This window comes from Notechis scutatus, chromosome 2 (genome assembly GCF_049901735.1).
Source record: "Notechis scutatus isolate UNSWTSFEM ecotype Mainland chromosome 2, rNotScu1.2, whole genome shotgun sequence".
Lineage (NCBI taxonomy): Eukaryota > Metazoa > Chordata > Lepidosauria > Squamata > Elapidae > Notechis > Notechis scutatus.
This window is the reverse complement of record NC_142010.1, coordinates 265,206,326-265,228,854: the sequence shown is the minus strand read 5'-3', so window position 1 is coordinate 265,228,854 and position 22,529 is coordinate 265,206,326. Positions and strand designations below refer to the sequence as shown.

The 22,529-nt window shown below is 40.9% G+C and overlaps 1 protein-coding gene across 1 annotated transcript in view; it reads right to left on the bottom strand.

Moving 5' to 3' along the window:
• The window catches only part of LOC148132624 (maestro heat-like repeat-containing protein family member 7), a 43,642-nt gene extending 21,997 nt beyond the window's left edge, over window positions 1-21,645 (bottom strand). The window contains exons 1-9 of the mRNA XM_087954240.1: window positions 21,535-21,645; window positions 19,759-19,838; window positions 17,381-17,516; window positions 14,027-14,122; window positions 12,163-12,267; window positions 10,414-10,549; window positions 6,595-6,707; window positions 6,102-6,251; window positions 5,406-5,560 (exon numbers count right to left, since the gene is read on the bottom strand). Coding sequence (XP_087810366.1) covers window positions 5,406-5,560; window positions 6,102-6,251; window positions 6,595-6,707; window positions 10,414-10,549; window positions 12,163-12,267; window positions 14,027-14,122; window positions 17,381-17,516; window positions 19,759-19,838; window positions 21,535-21,630 — 1,067 coding nt within the window. The 5' untranslated portion in view covers window positions 21,631-21,645. The remainder of the gene's footprint in view (window positions 1-5,405; window positions 5,561-6,101; window positions 6,252-6,594; window positions 6,708-10,413; window positions 10,550-12,162; window positions 12,268-14,026; window positions 14,123-17,380; window positions 17,517-19,758; window positions 19,839-21,534) is intronic.
• Between the last annotated feature and the right edge of the window lie 884 nt (window positions 21,646-22,529).

Here is a 22,529-nt window from a genome sequence, read left to right as displayed (position 1 = left end):
TATAAAAAGTCCTTACATCTAAAAAACATCCAAGTTACCCAGGAGCTTGCTCTTCCTGAGACCATCATCTGTGAACTATCCTTAAATATCACATTTCGATTCTTACTATGTTACAGAGCATCTGATTATGACATCGAACATGTAAACAAGCTAAATACACTACTAACATGGGCAGCATCCTGCCCACACGCTTTTATCTTTTTTGGTGACTTCAATCTACCTCATATTAACTGGACCCTAAACGAATGTACAACTGAACCCACACATGCAACCTTCTACAATGCTGTTACAAATCTGGGACTGGAACAACTAGTAACCAACAACACTAGACTAAACAACTGCCTCGATCTCATCTTCTGCAATAGTTTGAATTTAATTTACGGAAGACAAAATAAAGAACCCTTTTCCAGCAGTGACCACACTATGATTGACTTTTGTCTCAACATACGTCCACACAAAAATCATCACAATGACATAATCCCCAGTTATAACTTCAAAAAAGGCAACTATGATCTTATAATCAACGATCTATCATCCCTTGATTGGCAATCTCTATTCACTGGATGCAATATTGTTGAAGACCATTACAACATATTTTTACTTGAAGTCAAAAGAGCCATCAAACTATATGTACCAACAACAACTCCCAAAACAAAAACAAAAAAACAGATTACCCATAACAATAAGGAAACTTCAATCCAAGAAGAGATCACTCTGGCGGAAAAACAAATCTGGTCACGTTGCCAATTTCAAAAGCCGATACAAAAATTTATGCCACCAGATAAAGACTGAATGCACCAATTATCACATTAAACAAGAGGAAAACCTTCTATGCCCCAATTCCACCCGCGCTTTTTACAATTTTGTAAACAACAAACTAAAAGACTCAAGGTCCATCCCGCCCCTGATAGGACCTAATGGTAAAGACTGCAACAACGACACCATTAAAGCCAACATCTTTAACACATTCTTCGGCTCAGTATTTGTAAACAGCAATGGATCTTGCCCAGTATTTCCTAGCCGAACCACAGACAACTACAATGATCTAATACATATCGATTTTACCGAAGACAATGTTGAAAAAGCACTACGCAATCTAAAACCATCTCTATCTATTGGACCGGATGGAATATGTGCCTACTTCTTAAAAAAGCTACCCACTGCCATAGCCGAACCTCTAAGCATAATCTTTGAAAAATCTTTCAGGACCAGCTCCTTGCCTAACCTATGGTCACAAGCCACAGTCATCCCCATCTTCAAAAAGGGAGACCCAAGCCTAGTTGAAAATTACAGACCAATCTCCTTATGCTGCGTCACCTGTAAAGTCATGGAATCAATTATTAATCAATCCATCATCCTCCACTTAGAGACAAACAACCTACTCTCCAATAAACAATTTGGTTTCAGAAAAAAACTATCCTGTAATCTGCAACTCTTACACTGCAAAAACATATGGACTGCAAAACTCGATCAGGGCAAAGCAATAGACGCAATCTACATAGACTTCTGTAAAGCCTTTGATTCAGTGGTACACGACAAACTACTCCTAAAAATAAAATCCTATGGTATCTCTGGATAACTGAATAACTGGATAGAAGCATTCCTGTCAAACAGACAACAAATGGTCAAAATTGGGAGTGTCCTATCAAATTCTGTACCTGTCAATAGTGGTGTCCCCCAAGGCAGTGTTCTAGGACCAACTCTCTTCATACTCTACATAAATGACCTCTGTGATCATATTAAGAGCAACTGTTCTTTTCGCTGATGATGTAAAGCTGTTCAATACCACAGACAATACTGCTACCCTTCAAAAAGATCTTTACTATATATCAGAATGGTCAAACAAATGGCAACTTCAAATCACAACAAATAAATGCTCTGTCTTACATATTGGCAATAAAATACAAGCTGAATAGTCAAGACCTTGTTGATGATCCAAACTCTGTAAAGGACCTTGGAGTACTCATCTCTAATGACCTAAGTGCTAGAGCCCACTGTAACTACATAGCCAAAAAGGCATTAAGAGTTGTTAACCTAATCCTACGTAGCTTTTTCTCTGGTAATATCACACTACTAACTAGAGCATACAAAACATTTGCTGGACCAATACTCGAATACAGCTCATCAGTCTGGAACCCACATTACATATCTGATATTAACACAGTTGAGAAAGTCCAGAAATATTTCACAAGAAGAGTTCTCCACTCCTCTACTTGTTGTAGAATACCTTATGCCACCAGACTTGAAATTCTAGAACTAGAAAACCTAGAACTACACCGTCTTCGGTCTGATCTAAGTATGGTATATAAAATCATACATTACAATGTCCTACCTGTCAATAAATACTTCAGCTTCAACCATAACAACACAAGAGCAAACAATAGATACAAACTCAAGGTTAACCGCACCAAACTTGATTGCAGGAAATACGACTTCAGCAACAGAGTGGTCAATGTCTGTAATACTCTACCTGACTCTGTGGTTTCTTCCCAAAACCCCAAAAACTTTAACCTTAGACTGTCTACTATTGACCTCACCCCTTTCCTAACAGGTCTGTAGGGGGTGTCCATAAGCGCACCAATGTGCCTACCGTCCCTGTCCTATTGTTTCTTTTATTTTTCTCATATGTACCCATTTCATGTACTCATAACTATGTATATACTTATACCTATTATTTTGTAAGTGATTGACAAATCAAATAAATAAATGAATAAATAAAATGAAAACCTCCTAGAATGCATATGGGTCAATATAAAAGAAAAAAAAGAATGACATGGCCATAGGTGTATTTTATAGGCCACCCAATCAATTACTTGCCAGCCAAGTAACAAACATATGCAGGAAACACACAACAATAGTAATGGGAGACTTCAATTATCCTGATATCAATTGGAAAACTAATTCTGCACCAAGTGAGAAATCAAATAAGTTCCTAACCAACCTAGCTGACAACTTTGTTGTCCAAAAGGTAGAAGGTGAAACTAGAGGGACAGCCATACTGGACTTAATTCTTACAAACAGAGAAGAAGTGATAGAGGGAGTTGAAACTGCAGGAACCTTGGGTGAGAGTGACCATGTCATACTAGAATTCAATATAATACAAACACAAGCAACAGAACATAATGACACCAGAGTCTTGGACTTTAAAAGAGCTGATTTCAATAAACTCAGAGAGAACTTGGGAAAGATTCCATGGATGAAAATCCTAAAGGGGAAAACAACTCAAGAATCTTGGGAAACTCTAAAAAGTATGATCATAGAAGCCCAGACTAGCACAATACCACTGAGAAAGAAAAACAAGAAATCCAAGAAGAAACCAGCATGGCTGCACAAAGATCTCTCTGGCAAATTGAAAGAAAAAAAGGACAAGTACAAAAAATGGAAATAAGGACATACAACTAAGGCAGAATATCAGCAGATAGCTAGAATCTGCAAAGACGAAGCCAGGATAGCAAAGGCTCAGAACGAACAAAGACTTGCAACAAAAGTCAAAGATAATAAAAAAAAAGTTTCTTCCAACATATAAACAACAAGAAAAAAAATCAAGGAAACAGTCGGTCCACTAAAGAGAGAAGATGGCAAGGAAGCAACAGGCAATAGAGAGAAACCAGAACTGCTTAACTCATTCTTTGCATCCGTCTTCACGCAAAAAGTAACTATAGCTCAACCCAGGAAAAACATAACTGTAAAAGACAGACCAGAAATAAAAGTTAAAATAAGCAAAAAAAAATAATAGTAAGAGAACACCTGTCTGATCTTGATGAAAACAAATCACTGGGGCCTGATGGATTACATCCCAGAGTTTTAAAGGAGCTGGCAGAGGTCATCTCAGAACCACTGCACCATATCTTTCAAAAATCCTGGAGCACCGGGGAACTACCGGAGGACTGGAAAAGAGCTGATGTGGTTCCCATCTTCAAAAAAGAAAAAAAAAACAGACCCAGGAAACTATAGACCAATCAGCCTAACATCAATACCCGGGAAGATACTGGAAAAGATAATAAAAAAACAGATCTGCCAATGTCTAGAAACAAGTAAAGTAATAACGAGCAGTCAGCGCGGGTTTGGTAAGAACAGATCATGCCAAATCAATCTTATTTCATTCTTCAACACAGTGACTAAATTAGTAGACCAGCAAAATACTGTGGACATAATATATTTAGATTTCAGCAAGGCATTGGACAAAGTAGACCACAACCTACTTCTTAGTAAACTAGAAAAAAGTGGAATAGATAGCACCACCACTAGATGGACTCGCAACTGGCTGGCAAACTGTACTCAAGGAGTAATCCTTAATGGGTCTAAGTCTACATGGAGGGAAGTAAGCAGTGGGGTGCCACAAGGTTCCGTCTTAAGCCCAGGACTCTTCAATATCTTCATTAACAACTTAGATGAGGGAATAGAAGGGGAACTTAGCAAATTTGCAGATGATACTAAGCTGGCAGGAATAGCTAACACCCAAGAAGATAGGCTCAAGATCCACATGGATCTTGACAGACTAGAACACTGGGCCGTATCTAACAAAATGAAATTCAATGTAGAGAAAAGTAAAGTCCTACACTTAGGCAAGAAAACCCAAAAGTACACATATAGACTTGGTGAAACCAGGCTCAATAGTAGGAACTGTGAGAGGGATCTTGGAGTCTTAGTGGACAACCAGCTAAATATGAGCCAGCAGTGTGCAGCAGCAGTGAAAAAAGCTGATGCAGTCCTAAATTGTATTAACAGAGGGATACAATCAAGATCAAGGGAAGTACTAATACCACTCTAAAGCCTTAGTAAGACCACACCTAGAGTACTGCATCCAGTACTCTATGCTGAGACTCTAGAAAAAGTACAGAGAAGAGGAACCAGGATGATTAGGGGACTGGAGGCTAAAACATACAACAAACGGTTGCAGGAACTGGGCTTGGCTAGTCTAGTAAAGAGAAGGACCAGGGGAGACAGGATAACAGTCTTCCAATATTTGAGGGGCTGCCCCAGAGAGGAGGAAGGGGTCAAGCTATTTTCTAAAGCTCCTGTAGGCCAGACAAGGAATAATGGATGGAAACTGATCAAGGAGAGATTTAACCTGGAAATAAGGAGAAACTTTCTGACAAGGAGAACAATCAACCGATGGAACAGAAGTTGCCCTCGGAAGTTGTGGAAGCGCCATCACTTGAGACTTTCAAGAAGAGATTGGACTGCCATTTGTCAGAAATGGTATAGGGTCTCCCGCTTGGGCGGGGGGTTGGACTAGATGTCCTACAAGGTCCCTTACAACTCTGATTATCTGTTAAATCTGTTAACCAACCTCCACCCTCATCCTCCACCCGAGCTACAGGTATTTTCCCCAATCACAAAGGATTGAGAACCTCCGTAGAGTACAGAGAACAGGAGGCACCTCTCCTTGAGGTTCTTCTCACCCATCACACTCCACCGAGACCTCCAGGATGGTATCCACCACTCGGTTTGGCCTTTTCGAAGCCAGGTGGCACACTGCTTTTATGACATCTTCCTTGGCGGCAGAGTCCAAAATATTTGGGAGACACATGTACATTTCCCTTAGGATCATCGGTAGCTACAGCAAAACAGAGATTAGAAGGATGAGATCCATCATTGGTGTCCACTGGAGTTGCAGTAGAGGTGATAATTCCCACCCATTGGGGAAAAATTGGCTCCCACAATGTCAAAGTTTGCCTGACATTTTTGAAAAAACACCTGATTTGTCCAGCCTCGTGTGATATGGACAGCACTGAACCGAATTTGCACCGGCCATGATAGATGGGCAGACACTCTCTATAAATGGGGCCAAATATCATCACCAAATTGTGACTGCCGGCCCCCAAAACACACTATCCAACGTATTTAGGTAGTCCTCAACTTATGACCACCATTGAACCCAAAATGCCTCTTGCTAACCTTCTTTTGGAAGGTTTACCCAACTTTATTGACAGCCCTGAGGTCACTTGGTGGTCTGCCATCTACCCCTAGCCTTCTTAAAACCAGCCAAAGTTGTGTCACCAAGTGGGACTCGAAACACAAGGTCTCGCCCATTCTCCTCCTTGTTTACCACAAAATCTCCTACATCCCTTTCAGTCCAAACCCTGCAATTTTCTTACTTCCTCCATCTCCATTCCACATTCCTCCATCAAGGAATTCAAGAGCAACCCGGCAGCTTGTGAAAGATTCTTGTTGATACTTTTGACAGCCTCGAGGGCTTTCAGGATCACATCCGTTAACTGGGAGGGGGTGAGATGCTCACCAAAGGCCTGTCGGAAAGAAGGAAAGAAGACCATGCAGAGATGCATCAGGGTTTTGACTCCTTTCTCTTGACAAGCCAGAGGCTTTGACCCAGGTTTGGGGATAGCCCACCCTGTAGAGGGCCTTATTTCATGTCATCCATCATGTGAAATTAGGAGGTGGGTCAAAGAAGCCAACATGGCAGCTGCACATGCCTGCTCCTGGAGATTGTGGGGGATGGACATCCAAACTGCAGCCTTTGGAGCATGCCGTCCTCACTGTTACGTTGACTTTTTTGAGTATCTCCAGGCCATGAGGAGGACTGAAAGGAAGGTCAACAAGAAGCGAGGCAAAAGGCTGAACTAAACATACCTTCGCCATTTTGGAGATGTCATAAAATATTGCTGGTCCCGAAATGAAGTCCTCCCTCAGCCACTTCACGATGTTTCCCTTCTTGTTTTTTCTCTTCATGTCCATTTCTTTAGCTTTGTAGGGAGGAAAAGAACACAAGGTCGGATTTTGGCATTCTGAACTTCTGAACATCCTTCCTCCACCTGCTGGTTTAGTAGTTCCAATAGAATAGAAGATTTGTAGCTCAGGGTTGACCGGAGGGGGTCCTTGGTGCTCTCTGAGCTTGGTGGTTTTCGTGCAAAGGTTTCATTGCCCAACTAGGTAACATCATCAGTGATAATGACCATCAATACTGACAGGGCAAAAACCCTTGTATAGAAAGAGAGAGAAAAGCTCCCTCCCTTCTAGTGCTGATGATGTTATCTAGTTGGGTCATGAAAAGTCCTCAAGAAAACAACAAAGCTCAGAGAGCAACAAGGACTCCACAGTCCTCCTCCTCCTCCTTCTCTCCCTCTTTCTCTCCCATCGGCCCACCTCCACTTCCTCCCTCTTTCTCTCTCCCCCTCTCTATCCTCCTACTCCTTCTGCTCCTCCTATCTATAAACCCCATGCCCTTCTAGCACTGATGTTACCTATTTATTTTATTTATTTTTTATTTATTTATTTGATTTGTCAATCGCTTACAAGATAATAGGTATAAGTATATACATAGCTATGAATACATGAAATGGGTACATATAAGAAAAAGAAAAAGAAACAATAGGACAGGGACGGAAGGCACGATTGGTGCACTTATGCACGCCCACTACAGACCTCTTAGGAAAGGGGTGAGGTCAATAGTAGAGAGTCTAAGGTTAAAGTTTTGGGGGTTTGGGGAAGAAACCACAGTCAGGTAGAGTATTCCAGACATTGACTACTCTGTTGCTGAAGTCGGTGCAGTTAACCTTGAGTTTGTATCTACTGTTTGCTCTTGTATTGTTATGGTTGAAGCTGAAGTATTCATTGACAGGTAGGACATTGCAATGGATGATTTTATATACTATACTTAGATCGGACCGAAGACGGCGTAATTCAAGGTTTTCTAGGTCTAGAATTTCAAGTCTGGTGGCATAAGGTATTCTACAATGAGTAGAGGAGTGGAGAACTCTTCTTGTGAAATATTTCTGGACTTTCTCAACTGTGTTAATATCAGATACGTAATGTGGGTTCCAGATTGATGAGCTGTATTCAAGTATTGGTCTAGCAAATGTTTTGTATGCTCTAGTTAGTAGTGTGATATTACCAGAGAAAAAGCTATGTAGGATTAGGTTAACAACTCTTAATGCCTTTTTGGCTATGTAGTTACAGTGGGCTCTAGCACTTAGATCATTAGAGATGAGTATTCCAAGGTCCTTTACAGAGCTTGGATCATCAACAAGATCTTGACTATTCAGCTTGTATTTTATTTTCTGATTTTTTTTGCCAATATGTAAGACGGAGCATTTATTTGTTGAGATTTGAAGTTGCCATTTGTTTGACCATTCTGATACATAGTCAAGATCTTTTTGAAGGGTAGCAGTATTGTCTGTGGTATTGAACAGCTTTACATCATCAGCGAAAAGAACGCAATTGCTCTTAATATGATCACAGAGGTCATTTATGTAGAGTATGAAAAGAGTTGGTCCTAGAACACCGCCTTGGGGGACACCACTATTGACAGGTACAGATACCTAGCTGGGTAATGAAACATCTGCAAGCAATCAGCCAAGCTCAGAGAGCACTAAGAACCTCACCCACCTCCCATTACCTGGCACCATCATAAGACCCAGTGGTGTGTGTGCGCGCGTGCGCGAATGGTTCATGGACATACCATGTTGATCTGATGGCTTTGCTAAAGGAACATTTGCAAAGGAAAAAATGGCAGGCTGGACTCAGCCTTGCTGTGAAGAGTGACAAAAACTCTTGCTAGAAAAGAAATGCTAAACCTGGCATGGTTTCTTTCTCTCCCTCCCTCCCCCTCCCTCTCTCTCTTTTTTCTCTTTCTTTCTCTCTCTTTCCCTCTTTCCTCTCTCTCTCTCTCATTCTCTTTCTCTCTTTCTCTCCCTCCCTCTCTTTCTCTCTCTCTCTCCCTTCATTCCCCCCTGTCTCTTTCTCATTATATCTCTCTTTCTCTCTCTCCCTCCCCCCATCTCTTTCTTTCTCTCTTTCTTCACTCCCTCTCTCTCTCCCACACACACACACAACACTTTACAAGGCATCAGGGCACTTACATTTAGGTATGCCCACAAAGTATGCTTCTGTTTGGTGGCTACCACAGTGTGATGAATATCAAAAAAATCAGGCAGAGCTTCAATGGCTCCATCACTACCGCCAACATAATTTTTTTGATCATCCACTGCTATTCCTTTCCCTTCTCTAACTGATCAGGAACGAAACAGTAACAATGACTACTTTAGTGGCCCAATTACTGGTAGTCCTCGAATTACGACCACAATCAAGCTCAAAATTCATGTTGCTAAGTGAGACACTTGTTAAGTGACTTTAGCCCCACGTCACAATTTTTTTTATTGCCTCTGTGGTTAAGTAATTCATCGCAGTTGTTAAGTTAGCAACACGGTTGTTCATTGCGACTGTCATAAATATGAGTCAGTTGCTAAACACCCAAATGGTGATCACATGACCACGGGGATGCTGCAATGTTTGTAAGTGTGTAAAACAATCTTAAATCACTTTTTTCCATGCTGTTGTAACATTGAACAGTCACTAAATGAATTGTTGTAAGACAAAGATTATCATAATCCCTTTTCTTGGTTAACACAATAGGTTGGACATTAAATAGAGGAAAAAAATAGGGTTACATAAGAAACAAATTACATGAATGAATGAATGAATGAATGAATGAATGAATCTAACCAGATTTAAACCAGACTACATTTGCCTGATGTGCAAATGAAGCACTGGATTCGGAATTGATTTCATGCTGCCTGGGGAATACTGGGAGTTGAAATCCACATGTCTTAAAGTTGCCACTGGGTAAAGCTTTCAACTAGCCAAATTTATCCTATGCTTGACTTTATGTGAAGCATTTATATAACTGCCCATCTTTCAACCGATTGTAGACGGCTCCCAATTAAAAATTAGAGGACACACAAAATGGGGTTGAAACTATGTCAGAATATTCATGAACTGGCAGAGACATGGTTAACAAGGTCAGCCAATGGGAGCTGAATAAGAAACTGAAACTTAAAGAGAGTGTCTGGCCGTGGCTTATCTCTACTCTCTGCTCTGAACTCTGAAGCTGCTCCTTGTGTTTTGCTTGTGTTACGTTGGAAGAATCTACTATTGGTATTGTAAACTTTACTTCAAATGTTATTATGTATATAAAGAAGTTAATGGATCCTGCCGAATCAGTCATTTGTGTGTGCTTTCTGGATTTGAATTTCTGCTGCAAAATCTAACAAACTATAAAACAAACATATAATTTATGATAAGCACTCTTTAGCTCTTCCCTTAACACTGCTCAGACCACCAGTAACTATGTTAAGCCATTTTGTCACTTCCCGCAATACACCCAGCTATCCAATGACTACAATGTGGCTTTGCAAAACACGCTAAGAAACAATCAATGTGCCAAGACTGGATGATTGCAGATGCTTAGTCTAACTGACCCACTTAACATGAGAAGTGACCCATGGCCCTGAAAGGTGCCAATATCAACTGCAAATTCCAGGCATTTCTGCCCAGCTCAATAACCAGTGTCTTGGCCACACCACACAGGCTGTGCCACCAAATGCTCTCCTGGGCAGTGCACATCCCTGGGCTCCTTGTAGCATGTCTTCCCTTGGAGTCCCAATTTCTCACCCATTTTGCTCATGATGAGGTGGTGGAGGTGGTAGGCGGCCTCTGCAGACATCTGGGCAACTTCTTTGCTGCTGTCGCCAATGTGCAGGGCCAGCAAAGCCACCAGCTGTCCCAGCAAAAAAAAGTCAGCTGTGGTCTAATGAAAGGAGGAAAAAAGGAGGAGAAAGATTTTTAAAAAAAGGATAATAAAAGGAGAAAGATAAGTGCTAGAGCCCACCATAACTACATAGCCAAAAAGGCATTAAGAGTTGTTAACCTAATCCTACGTAGCTTTTTCTCTGATAATATCACAATACTAACTAGAGCATACAAAACATTTGCTGGACCAATACTCGAATACAGCTCATCAGTCTGGAACCCACATTATGTATCTGATATTAACACAGTTGAGAAAGTCCAGAAATATTTCACAAGAAGAGTTCTCCACTCCTCTACTCATTGCAGAATACCTTATGCCACCAGATCTAGAAAACCTAGAACTACGCTGCCTTCGGTCCGATCTAAATATAGTATATAAAATCATACATTGCAATGTCCTACCTGTCAATGAATACTTCAGCTTCAACCATAACAACACAAGAGCACACAATAGATACAAACTCAAGGTTAACCACACCAAACTTGATTGCAGGAAATACGACTTCAGCAACAGAGTGGTCAATGTCTGGAATACTCTACCTGACTCTGTGGTTTCTTCCCCAAACTCCAAAAACTTTAACCTTAGACTGTCTACTATTGATCTCACCCCTTTCCTAAGAGGTCTGTAGGGGGCGTGCATAAGCGCACCAACGTGCCTACCATCCCTGTCCTATTGTTTCTTTCATTTTTCTTATATGTATCCATGTATTCATAACTATGTTTTTACTTATGCCTATTATCTTGTAAGCAATTGACAAACCAAATAAAATAAATAAAACAATAAAATAAAGTTGGGAAGGGGCCCATGAACTTGTCAGCCAGCTGAAATCAGAGAATATGTACCATAGAACCATAAAATCTTAGAATCATATATTTTGGAATCATAGAATCATAGTATTATTGAATATTTGAATCTTTGAATTATAGAATCTCCGAATCATAATCTTTGAATCATAATCTTTGAATAATAGAATCATTGGATTTTGAATAACAAAATCTTTGAATCATAGAACCATAATCATAGAATCTCAGAATCATAGCATCATAGTCATCTTAGAATAATAGAATCTTAGAATCATGATCATAGAATCATAGAATCCTTGAAGAACAGAATATTTGAATCTTTGAATCTTCGGTTCTTCAAAGCATAGAATCATAGCATCACAGCATCTTTGAATCATAATCTTAGAATCTTAGAATCATAGAATCTCTGAATCCTAGAATCTTTGAATCTTTGAGGCATAGAAGTTTTGAATCACAGAATCTTTGCATCTTTGAATCATAGAATCTGAATCATAGAATCTTTCAATCATTGAATCTTAGAATTATAGCATCATAGAACATGAGAATCCCAGAATGATAGAACTCAGAATCACAGAACCACAGTTGCTGCAAGCACCAGTGTGATCCTACCTTTTCCACTACTGGTTCGGTGATCACGAGCGTGTGCAAGTGCACCAAATGCTCAAGCATCTAACACACGCACACCTAACACTCCTTATATCATCCTGGTCACATCCCAAAGGTGCTTTTTCCAAAAGGCAACTGGACTTTCTGGGTTTCTTTTTCCCTTTGAAAACATTTCATTTCTCATCCCAAACTGTGACTTACATCAAAATTTACGTTTTCAGAAGCAAACTTTAGGAGTTGCCTGGTGCACTGAAGGGCCCTCTCTCTCTCGTGAGTTTTGTAGGATTCAATCCAGGGGTTTGTGTCCTGCCAGGAAAAGCAAAGGAGAAGGAGGAAAGGAAGAATTTGTGATTCCCAGTTTGAAGAGCCACAGAATTTTCCAGGACTGGGGAGAATATCTAAAGAACTAAAGAAATTTGTGACGTTTGTCAGTTTTGGTCTATTATAGAATCAAAACTAGAGTAGTAATGGAAGATTTGTGGAATACAAAGAATGCTCTTTCTGCGCCAACTCAGAAAGCTCAAACTGCCCAAGGAGCTGCTGATCCAGTTCTGCAGAGGAACGATTGAGTCTGTCATCTGCACCTCTATAACTGTCTGGCTTGTTTCTGCAACCCAACAGGACAGACACAGACTTCAGAGGATAATTAGGACTGCAGAAAAAACAATGGCTACTAACCTGCCTTCCATCGAGGACCCGTATCCTGCACGAGTCAAAAAGAGGGCTGTGAAAATATTTACAGACCCCTCACATCCCAGACATAAACTGTTTCAACTCCTTCCCTCAAAACAATGCTATAGAGCCCTGCACACCAGAACAACTAGACACAAGGACAGTTTTTCCCCAAAAGCCATCACTCTGCTAAACAAATAATTCCCTCAACACTGTCCAACTATTTACAAAGTGTACACTACTATTACTGTTAATCTTCTCATCACTCCTTATCACCCATCCCCTCCCACTTGTGACTGTATGACTGTAACTTTGTTGCTTGCATCCTTTCGATTTATATTGATTGTTTCCTAGTATGATTTGATTGTTGATTGCACCCTATGACTATCATTAAGTGTTGTATGTTATGATACTTGATTCTTAACGAATGTACCTTTTCTTTATGTATACTGAGAGTATTTACACCGACAAATTCCTTGTGTGTCCAATCACACTTGGCCAATAAAGTATTCTATTCTATTCTATTCTATTCTATTCTATTCTATTCTATTCTATTCTATACAGCTACTCTTTCAACAGTTCATTTAGAGCAGTGATGGCACAGTGGTTAGAATGCAGTATTGCAGGCAAATTCTGCTGCCTGCCTGCAGTTTGGCAGTTTGATTCTCACTGGCTCCAGGTTCATTCAGTCTTCCATCTTTACAAGTAAAATCAGGATAAAACCAGATAGTTGGGGACAACAATCTGTATCCTCATGTAAAGAGTACTGCAAAGTACAGGGAAGCGGTATAATAAGTCTAAGTGACTGTTCAAGGTTATAATGGCCCTGAAAAAGGGACTTATGGCCGTTCTTCACACTTATGATCATTTGTAGCATCCCCATGCTCACGTGATCAGAATTTGAACACTTGGCAAATGGCTCATCTTTATGACGGTTGCTGTATCCCAGGGTCGTGGGATCACCTTTTGCAACCTTCTAACAAGAGGCTCAGCATCATTGTCACGAAATAAACAGCGGTAAGTTGAAGGCTGACTGTATAGGTAGTCCTCGACTTATGACCAGGATTTGTGGAGCTTAGCAAAGTGGATTTTAAGTGACTTGTACTTGGCCTCATGACCTTTTTTCTGCCAGGGATTAAATGAATCCCTGCGGTCCTTAAATGAATAATGTGGTCATAATGCAGTCCATCGTCCCACAGCAAGTTGTCCGGTGGGGAGTTGGCCGTGACGAGTTATCGCATTTGGCCACTGCGATGATACCATTCCCACCAAACAGCAACATTTGCCTATCCCAGGTCCTTGGGAAGGACTTGACAGGTGGACAGAAGTGCCAAATCCAGCCTGAACATCTGGCTGACAGTACGACCAACCCCAGAAAAGAATAAATCTTTACCCTCAAGATATCCTGCAGGGAATTCAAATTGGGATCCTCAGAGAGCAATCCGGTGAGCATGCCGTTGCAGGCTGTCACAGTCTGCTGGTAAAAATCCTAAAAGAAGAAAAAAAATATCAGAAGGGAGAAGTGGCGTGAAGGAAGGAACGGGCCCTGAAAGAGGGAGAAAACCAGGGGCGGGGGAACGTTGGCCCTTGGAGGACTTGTGCACAGTCACTCCCATAATTCCTTGAGCCATCCGTGGAATTCTAGGAGCTGAAGTCCACAAGTCTGCAATAAACAGAGTGGCCAACCTTGCAGAGTTGGTTTGTCCTCCAGAGTTGGAAGAAATGTTTTTCTCTGCTGAACACGAGGAACAAAAGGACTTTCTTCCTGTTGTCGTTCAGAAAAGAATGACTAAGAAGTTGGATGTCTTCCTTAATATTCTGGGATATTCAAATATAGGCAGTCCTCACCTTATGACCGCAATTGAGTCTGAAATGTCTGTCGCCAAGTGAGACATTAGTGAGGTGAATTTTGCCCCTATTTTGTTCAGACCTAGGCTTCCTTAGAAAGCATAGAACACAATCTTAACCTCAGCAAAACTTCTCTTATTTCCACAGCTGTGAATTATGTTCATTCACAGCTGGCCAGACTTCACAAACAGTCTTTAAGGGGAATGTTTATAAACACCCACCTTATCACACTTGGAACGCAGCCAGAGAACTAATTGCCAGACGTAGGGCAAGGCCAAACTTGACATATAGAGTCAAACAGAACTTTTCAAATTGACTAGACGAACTAATTGCTTCCTGCAAAAGCTCACGTCCCGTTTGCTCCTCTTTAATGTCCTATGGGAGGAACCAATCATCTCTGAGGTGTTGCCTTACTCCTGAGTCGACCCTGCTTTCTCAATTGTTCTTGTCGTGTGTTAGGGATACACCCTAGCAGAATTTGCACGGCAGTCAATCAGGCAGGCAAATATGTGAGATAAACGTTTTTGTAGCTTACACTCAGTAAAACAGATACACTGTGCTAGTTAAATAGTTTATTCCAGTAAGACTTTTTTCATAGTCAAACAGTCCATATATCATTCACTAGTTCAGTCCGTTCGGGGATTATTCAGTTGCAAAGTCCAGTGTCGAAAAAGAGGTTAGTAAACTTACAAATATCAGTCCAGTAATATATCTCCTCGCAGTAGAGATATAAAGAAGTCAAACCTCCTTTCTTCCTTCGACGCTCAAAAAACTCAGCAGCAGGGAACACGCATTTAGCAAACCATCAATCCAGCATAGTCAGCAAATCCAGCAGGTTCTCTTGCTCCCTCTTATGGCGGTTTTACAACCGCACCCAAAATTACATGCTTTGCAGTTTAAAGTGACACACACTTAAACTTACTATCATAGTTTATATATATTATTTTACCCAAACTACGTTAGGTAACCTTGTTATTCCTAACATCGTCCACTAGCTCTGCGCACGCGCAGGCTGGGAAGCAGTTCCAGAAGCTCCCCCGCATCACTGTTGTCCGAACCTTAAGGCAGCTGCCTGCCTGCCAGCCTGCCCTGGTCCCATCTCTGCCTTTGATGCAGAGCTCTCCTCAGGATCTTCCTCAGCCTCCAGACCCGGCCCAGGTTCCTCCCCAACCTCATCAATACAGTCCGACTCTGCTGCCAGTTCTGTCAGCTGCTGGTGGCCCACAACACGTTTTATGACCTTTCTTGCCACAGTGATTAAGTGAATCACTGCAGTTGTTAAGTTGGTAACATGTTAAGTTGGTCCCATTGGCTGGTGCGACCATTGTGAATCTGAACTAGTTACTAAGCATCTGAATTTTGAGAGTTATCTGAGACTACCTAGAAATCATAGCTAGTGCGTGCAGAACATGGTTATTCTGCACCATGGTGCAGAACTACCAACTACCAACTTGGGTAGTTGGTCTTGAGAACATAACTGCACCAACGTGCCTACCGTCTCTGTCCTATTGTTTCTTTTATTTTTCTTATATGCATCTATGTATTCATAACTATGTTTTTACTTATACCTATTATCTTGTAAGCAATTGACAAACCAAATAAAATAAAATAAAATAAAATAAAATAAAATAAAATAAAATAAAATAAAATAAAATAAAATAAAATAAAATAAAATAAAATAAAATAAAATAAAATAAAATAAAATAAAATAAAATAAAATAAAATAATAAAATAAAATAAAATAAAATAAAATAAAATAAAATAAAATAAAATAAAATAAAATAATAAAATAAAATAATAAAATAAAATAAAATAAAATAATAAAATAAAATAAAATAAAATAAAATAAAATAAAATAATAAAATAAAATAAAATAAAATAAAATAAACATAAAAGAGAAGTGGAGGAAGAGAGAAAAGAGGGTGAGGAAAATCACATAGATATGTTTAACACTTAAAAATAGGTAGTCCTATTCAGAGCTATTCAGGACTACATAGCCAAAAAGGCATTAAGAGTTGTTAACCTAATCCTACGTAGCTTTTTCTCTGGTAATATCACACTACTAACCAGAGCATACAAAACATTTGCTAGACCAATACTCGAATACAGCTCATCAGTCTGGAACCCACATTACGTATCTGATATTAACACAGTTGAGAAAGTCCAAAAATATTCCACAAGAAGAGTTCTCCACTCCTCTACTCATTGCAGAATACCTTATGCCACCAGACTCGAAATTCTAGACCTAGAAAACCTAGAACTACGGTCTTATCTAAGTATAGTATATAAAATCATACATTGCAATGTCCTACCTGTCAATGAATACTTCAGCTTCAACCATAACAACAGAAGAGCAAACAATAGATACAAACTCAAGGTTAATCACACCAAACTTGACTGCAGAAAATACGACTTCAGCAACAGAGTGGTCAATGTTTGGAATACTCTACCTGACTCTGTGGTTTCTTCCCCAAACACTTTAACCTTAGACTGTCTACTATTGACCTCACCCCTTTTCTAAGAGGTCTGTAGGGGGCGTGCATAAGCGCACCAACGTGCTTATCATCCCTGTCCTATTGTTTCTTTTTATTTTTTTCTTATATGTATCCATTTCATGTACTCATAACTATGTTTATACTTATACCTGTTATCTTATAATCGCTTGACAAATAAATAGATAGATAGATAGATAGATAGATAGATAGATAGATAGATAGATAAAAACGTACAATGAGAAGCGGAAGCATACTTTCAAGGCCAAAGATGAAGGGACAGGCCAAGGTGTCCATTTGGCTCGACGGATGGATCTAAGAGCTTTTGAGGAGCTCTTTAATCGTGTTCACCACATCCTTGTTTCCAGGTGGATCTTACATTTCTTTGCTTTACCTGGATTGCTCACCTGAGTTTGAGTTGATTGGGATGGGCTATCTGCTTTCAGTGTGGTCATCTTAAGAGCTGGTAGCGAAAACACCTTCTGGATGCTTTTGCCCACCACGTTAAACCTCATCTCTGGGTTCAGTGAGGGCTTCAAGCGTCTGATGAAAGACAAGAAAAGAGAAGGGGCATTGATAAGATCATAGGCTCATAGGGCTAAGATCTTGGAGGTCTTCTACTCCAACCCTTGCTCGATGGCTCTTACACCATCCCAGTCATATGGTTGTCTCCCTACTTCTGTAGGCAACCCATTCCACGGATTGATTGTTCTCGGTGTAAGGAAATTTCTCCTAGGTTAGCTTCCATACAACACTTCTTATCTTGCTCTCAGATACTTTGCAGAGTAGGTTAGACCCCCTGTGACATCCCCTCAAATACTGGAAGACTCCTATCATGCTACCCCTGGTCCTGTGGTGGGATTTAGCCGGTTCACATTTATTCGGTACAACCATTTGTTAACATTCTGAGCAGTTGGGAGAACCAGTTGTTAACTGTTTTAATTCTGCAAGGTGCTCCGGCACCCTGCCTGATTTGTAACTATGGGGTGCAGGTATTGCTGATGGAAAGGAGGCTATTCAGACAGAACGGTTTAGGTTTCCATGATGGCTGTGACTGTCGTTGACCTTCAGTCTGTATTCCCCCATTTCTAATCTAACGATTGGTATTTAGGGCAGCTTTTTGCAAACAAAGAAGCTCTTTGTATTCCTGTACAGGCGATCTTTGAGTTAAAAAATAGTTCATTTAGTGACCAAATTTACAATGGCACTGAAAAAAGTGACTTATGACCATTTTTCATACTTATGACCTTTGCCGCATCCTCATGATCACGAGAGGCTGGGTGAGGCGAAGTGCCCCTCGAACGTGACTGGCGTCGAGTTGGCCACGCCCACCTAGTCACATGACTACCCAGCCATTCCTACCCAGCTGGTCATTAGGGAAGAGAACCGGTTGTTAAAATTATTTGAATCCCACCACTGCCCTAGTCCTTCCTTCATTAAAGTAGACCTACCCAATTCCTTCCACTGCTCTTCGCATGTTTTTGCCTCCAGTCCCCTAATCATCTTTATTGCTCTTCTCTGCCCTCTTTCCAGGGTCTATGTATTAATAGGTATCATCTGTCTGCCTGTCCGTCAATCCATCCACCTACCCACCTCTCTCTCTCTCTCTGTCTATCTTCATCCATCCATCCATCCATCCATCCATCCATCCATTCACCGATCCACCTTTCTCTTTCTCTCTCTCTTCATCCATCCATCTATCCACCTACCCACTTCTATCTATTTATTATCTATCATCTCTATCTGTCTGTCTATTTATCTGTCTATCTATCTATCTATCTATCTATCTATCTATCTATCTATCTATCTATCTATCTATCTATCTATCTATCTATCTATCTATCTATCTATCTATCTATCTATCTATCTATCTATCTATCTATCTATCTATCTATCTATCTATCTATCTATCTATCTATCTATCTATCATCTATCTATCATCTTTCTATCTCTATTTCTATCTATCATCTATTGCTATCTATTGCTATCCCTCTCTCCCTCCGTCCATCTGTCCATCCATCCATCTATATCTCTATATCTCTATCTATCTATCATCTATTTCTATCTTGCTATCCCTATCTCTCTCTCCCCTCCCTCCTCCCTCCCTCCCCCTCCTCCTCTCCCTCCATCTATCTATCTCCATCTATCTATCTATCTATCTATCTATCTATCTATCTATCTATCTATCTATCTATCTATCTATCTATCTAATCTACCAGACCAGACCACCAGAAACAATCCTACCTATCCTGACAACGTTAGGCACTAATAGTGTATTAAAAAAAAAGCAAACCCCACTTCCTTCTAGCACTGATGATGTTACCTAGTTGGCTCGTGAAACGTCTGCAAGAAAATCACCATGCTGAGAGAAAACCAAGGACCCCTCACATCTAAATAAGCATACTCAAATAGTTTCCCAGATCTGAACTGCCCAGATGGCCAGCGTGAAAATTCTTCCCCCTTCCAAATTCTGGGGCTGACCTACTAACTAACTCAATGCATGCTCTACAGCAGGGGTGTCCAATCAAGGCACGCGGGCCAAATCCAGCCTGCAGTGTGGTCATGTCTGGCCCGTGGGGCTATTCTGGTCTACCCACCCTATTGGCCACACACACCCAGTCAGCCACACACACCTCTAAATCAACTACAGCCCTGATGCATCCCTCAATGAAATTGAGTTGGATACCCCTAGAGCGTGGCGACTTGGCCTGAAAATCCCATCCCTGGGTCCAACTCCAAGTTCCCACCTAGCTGGTAAGAAGATGAGGGCGGAGCAGGTACGTACGTCATGCAGGTGATGGTGATGATCGCTTGATGGAGGATTACAACAGACAAGGAACTCGCGGGCTCATCTTCAATGATTTCCTGAAAGGAGAAGGAAACACATCTAAGAAAGCTCCTGAGATATGGCCACCATCCAGCCGGCACTATTCCCACCCCTACACTTGTTCTGGTTGATACAGGAATCCCTCAACTTACAACTAGTGGCTTAGCCACCGTTTAAAGTCTGTGACAGATTTCTCCAGGACTACTTATGGCCCAGATTTGAAGTTCCGTAAAGGCGTCCCTTCGTCAGCGATCCTATGCTCATATTTTGGTCATTTGGCAAGCAGTCGGCCTTTATGGCACTTTGCAGAACCCTGTGAACATGGTTTTTAAGTCAGGGATGGGTAACTATGGTCTGTCTATGACCTGTGAACTTCAACTCCCAGAATTCCTGAGACAGCCATGCTGGCTGGAGAATTCTGGGAGTTGAATCCACAGCTCTTAAAGTTGCCAAGGTTTGACAATTGTTGCTCTACACCATTCTGGACCTTGGCTGTGTAGTTTCGTCTTGAAAACCTCCAGTGATGGAGCAGCCACAGCATCTGGCATTAAGTGGTCCCACTGGAACCTCACTGTTTTTGAGTCGGACGAGTGCCCCGTTAAACATAACACACAAATATTTTCCAAAGCACCGGAGGGCAGGAGAAGAAACAATGGATGGAAACTAATCAAGGAGAGAAGCAACCTAGAATTAAGGAGAAACTTCCTAATGGTGAGAACAATTAACCAGTGGAACAACTTGCCTCCAGAAATTGTAGGTGCTCAGTCACTGGAGGTCTTTAAGAAGAGACTGGACAGTCGCTTGTCTGAAATGGTATAGGGTCTCCTGCATGATCTATTTTTCTTTATATATTATTATTAAACTAGCTCGATGCCCATGTTTCACTATGAAACTATGTGGTCAGGCTTAGTTTTGGGGGAAGAAAATAAGGGGAAAAAATTCTGCCTCTGCCTACCAGCATCTATTGGTATTCATCAGGTTAGCATCCTGTCAGTGTGTGAGAGAATTGAGGGCTGTTTGGAAACTGAAATAGTATTTGCTGTGTGAGCAAGGATGAGTCGGCAAGGAGCCTGGGCTTGCCTTAGCTCAACTGTTCTGTAGTAAAGCTGCTTGGTGCTGTGGAACTAAAACTGAAATGGAAACTCCTCTCCTCCGCTCGTGTTTTGCATTTGGAAGATATTTCTTTTCAGGTGGGGAGGGGGAGTCGAACTCCTTAGCATCAGAGCGTGTTAATAATAATAATAATAATATAGGAAATATTCTAAATGCTCTGATGGTAATTTTGAAAAATCCTTTCTTAGTGAGCACCTAGAAGCCAAGGGGAACCTATGTGCTAAATATCAAGTTTGTAGGTTTTATGGTTCTGGAGATTTTGTGATGATGCGTGAGTTGTATTATGCTTTTAATTGGATGTCTGTCTGTCTGTCTGTCTGTCTATCTCTCCTTCAGACACACACACATCATCAATCTCTCTCTCTCTCTCTCTCTCTGTGTGTGTGTGTGTGTGTGTGTGTATATGTATATGTATACACATAAAATGAGGAAGCCAGATTCACTTAAAAACTGTGCAAATAATTTAACAAAAATGATTCAGCTAACAACGGTGGCAAGCCAGGTCGTACCATGGGGCAGGATTCACTTAACAGATGTCCCACTTAACAACAAAAACATTTTGGGCTCCATTGAGTTCAAAAATAAACATTGCCCAGGAGCACCTGCTCCCCCCCTACTTACAATGATGTTTATGACCAGTTCCGGTTTATGGGGTAAATGGACGCCTTGTCTCCTGCTGTGGGCAACAGCTTTGGTGATCATGATCACGGACCTCATGAAGGCTTTCTTCAGGACTTCGTCCTGGAAAACCCAAGGGAGAACAGGTGGGGTGAGAAGAAACCAGAAGGAAGAGGAAGTATTTATTTATTTAAACCTTTACGTAGTCGACCGTCTTCGGTTGAACTCCGGGGGGGCTCCCAATCAAAATATTTATTTATTTATTTGATTTGATTTGCCAATTGCTTACAAAATAATAGGTATAAGTATAAACATGAGTAAGAATACAGAAAATAGGTACGATTATATGGGGACAATAGGACAGGGACGGGAGGCACGATATTGCACTTATGCACGCCCCTTACAGACCTCTTAGGAATGGGTATTGTCTGCCTTCCTTTCCTTCCTTCATCCCTCCTTCCCTCTCTTCCTTCCTTCTTTTATTTTTTTATTTTATTTATTGATTTGATTTGTCAGTTGCTTATAAGATGATAGGTATAAGAATAAGCATGAGTATGAATACAGGAAATAGGTACGAATAAATGGGGATAATAGAACAGGGACAGGAGGCACGATGGCGCACTTATGCATGTCCCTTGCAGACCTCTTAGGAACGGGGTGAAGTCAACAGTGGATAGTTTGAGGTTAAAGGAGTGGGGGGTTGGAGGATGTAACAACAGAGTCAGGTAGTGCATTCCAGGCATTGACCACTCTGTTGCTGAAGTCATACTTTCTGCAATCAAGTTTGGAGAGGTTTACATTGAGATTGTGTCTGGTGTGTACTCTTGTACTGTTGTGGTTGAAGTTGAAGTAGTCATTGACTGGTAGGACATTGTAGCAGATAATTTTGTGTGCTACACTTAAGTCTAACCATAGGCGGCATAGTTCAAGGTTGTCCAAGCCCAAAATCTCAAGCCTGGTGATATAGGGTATTCGGCTGTGAGCAGAGGAGTGTAGTA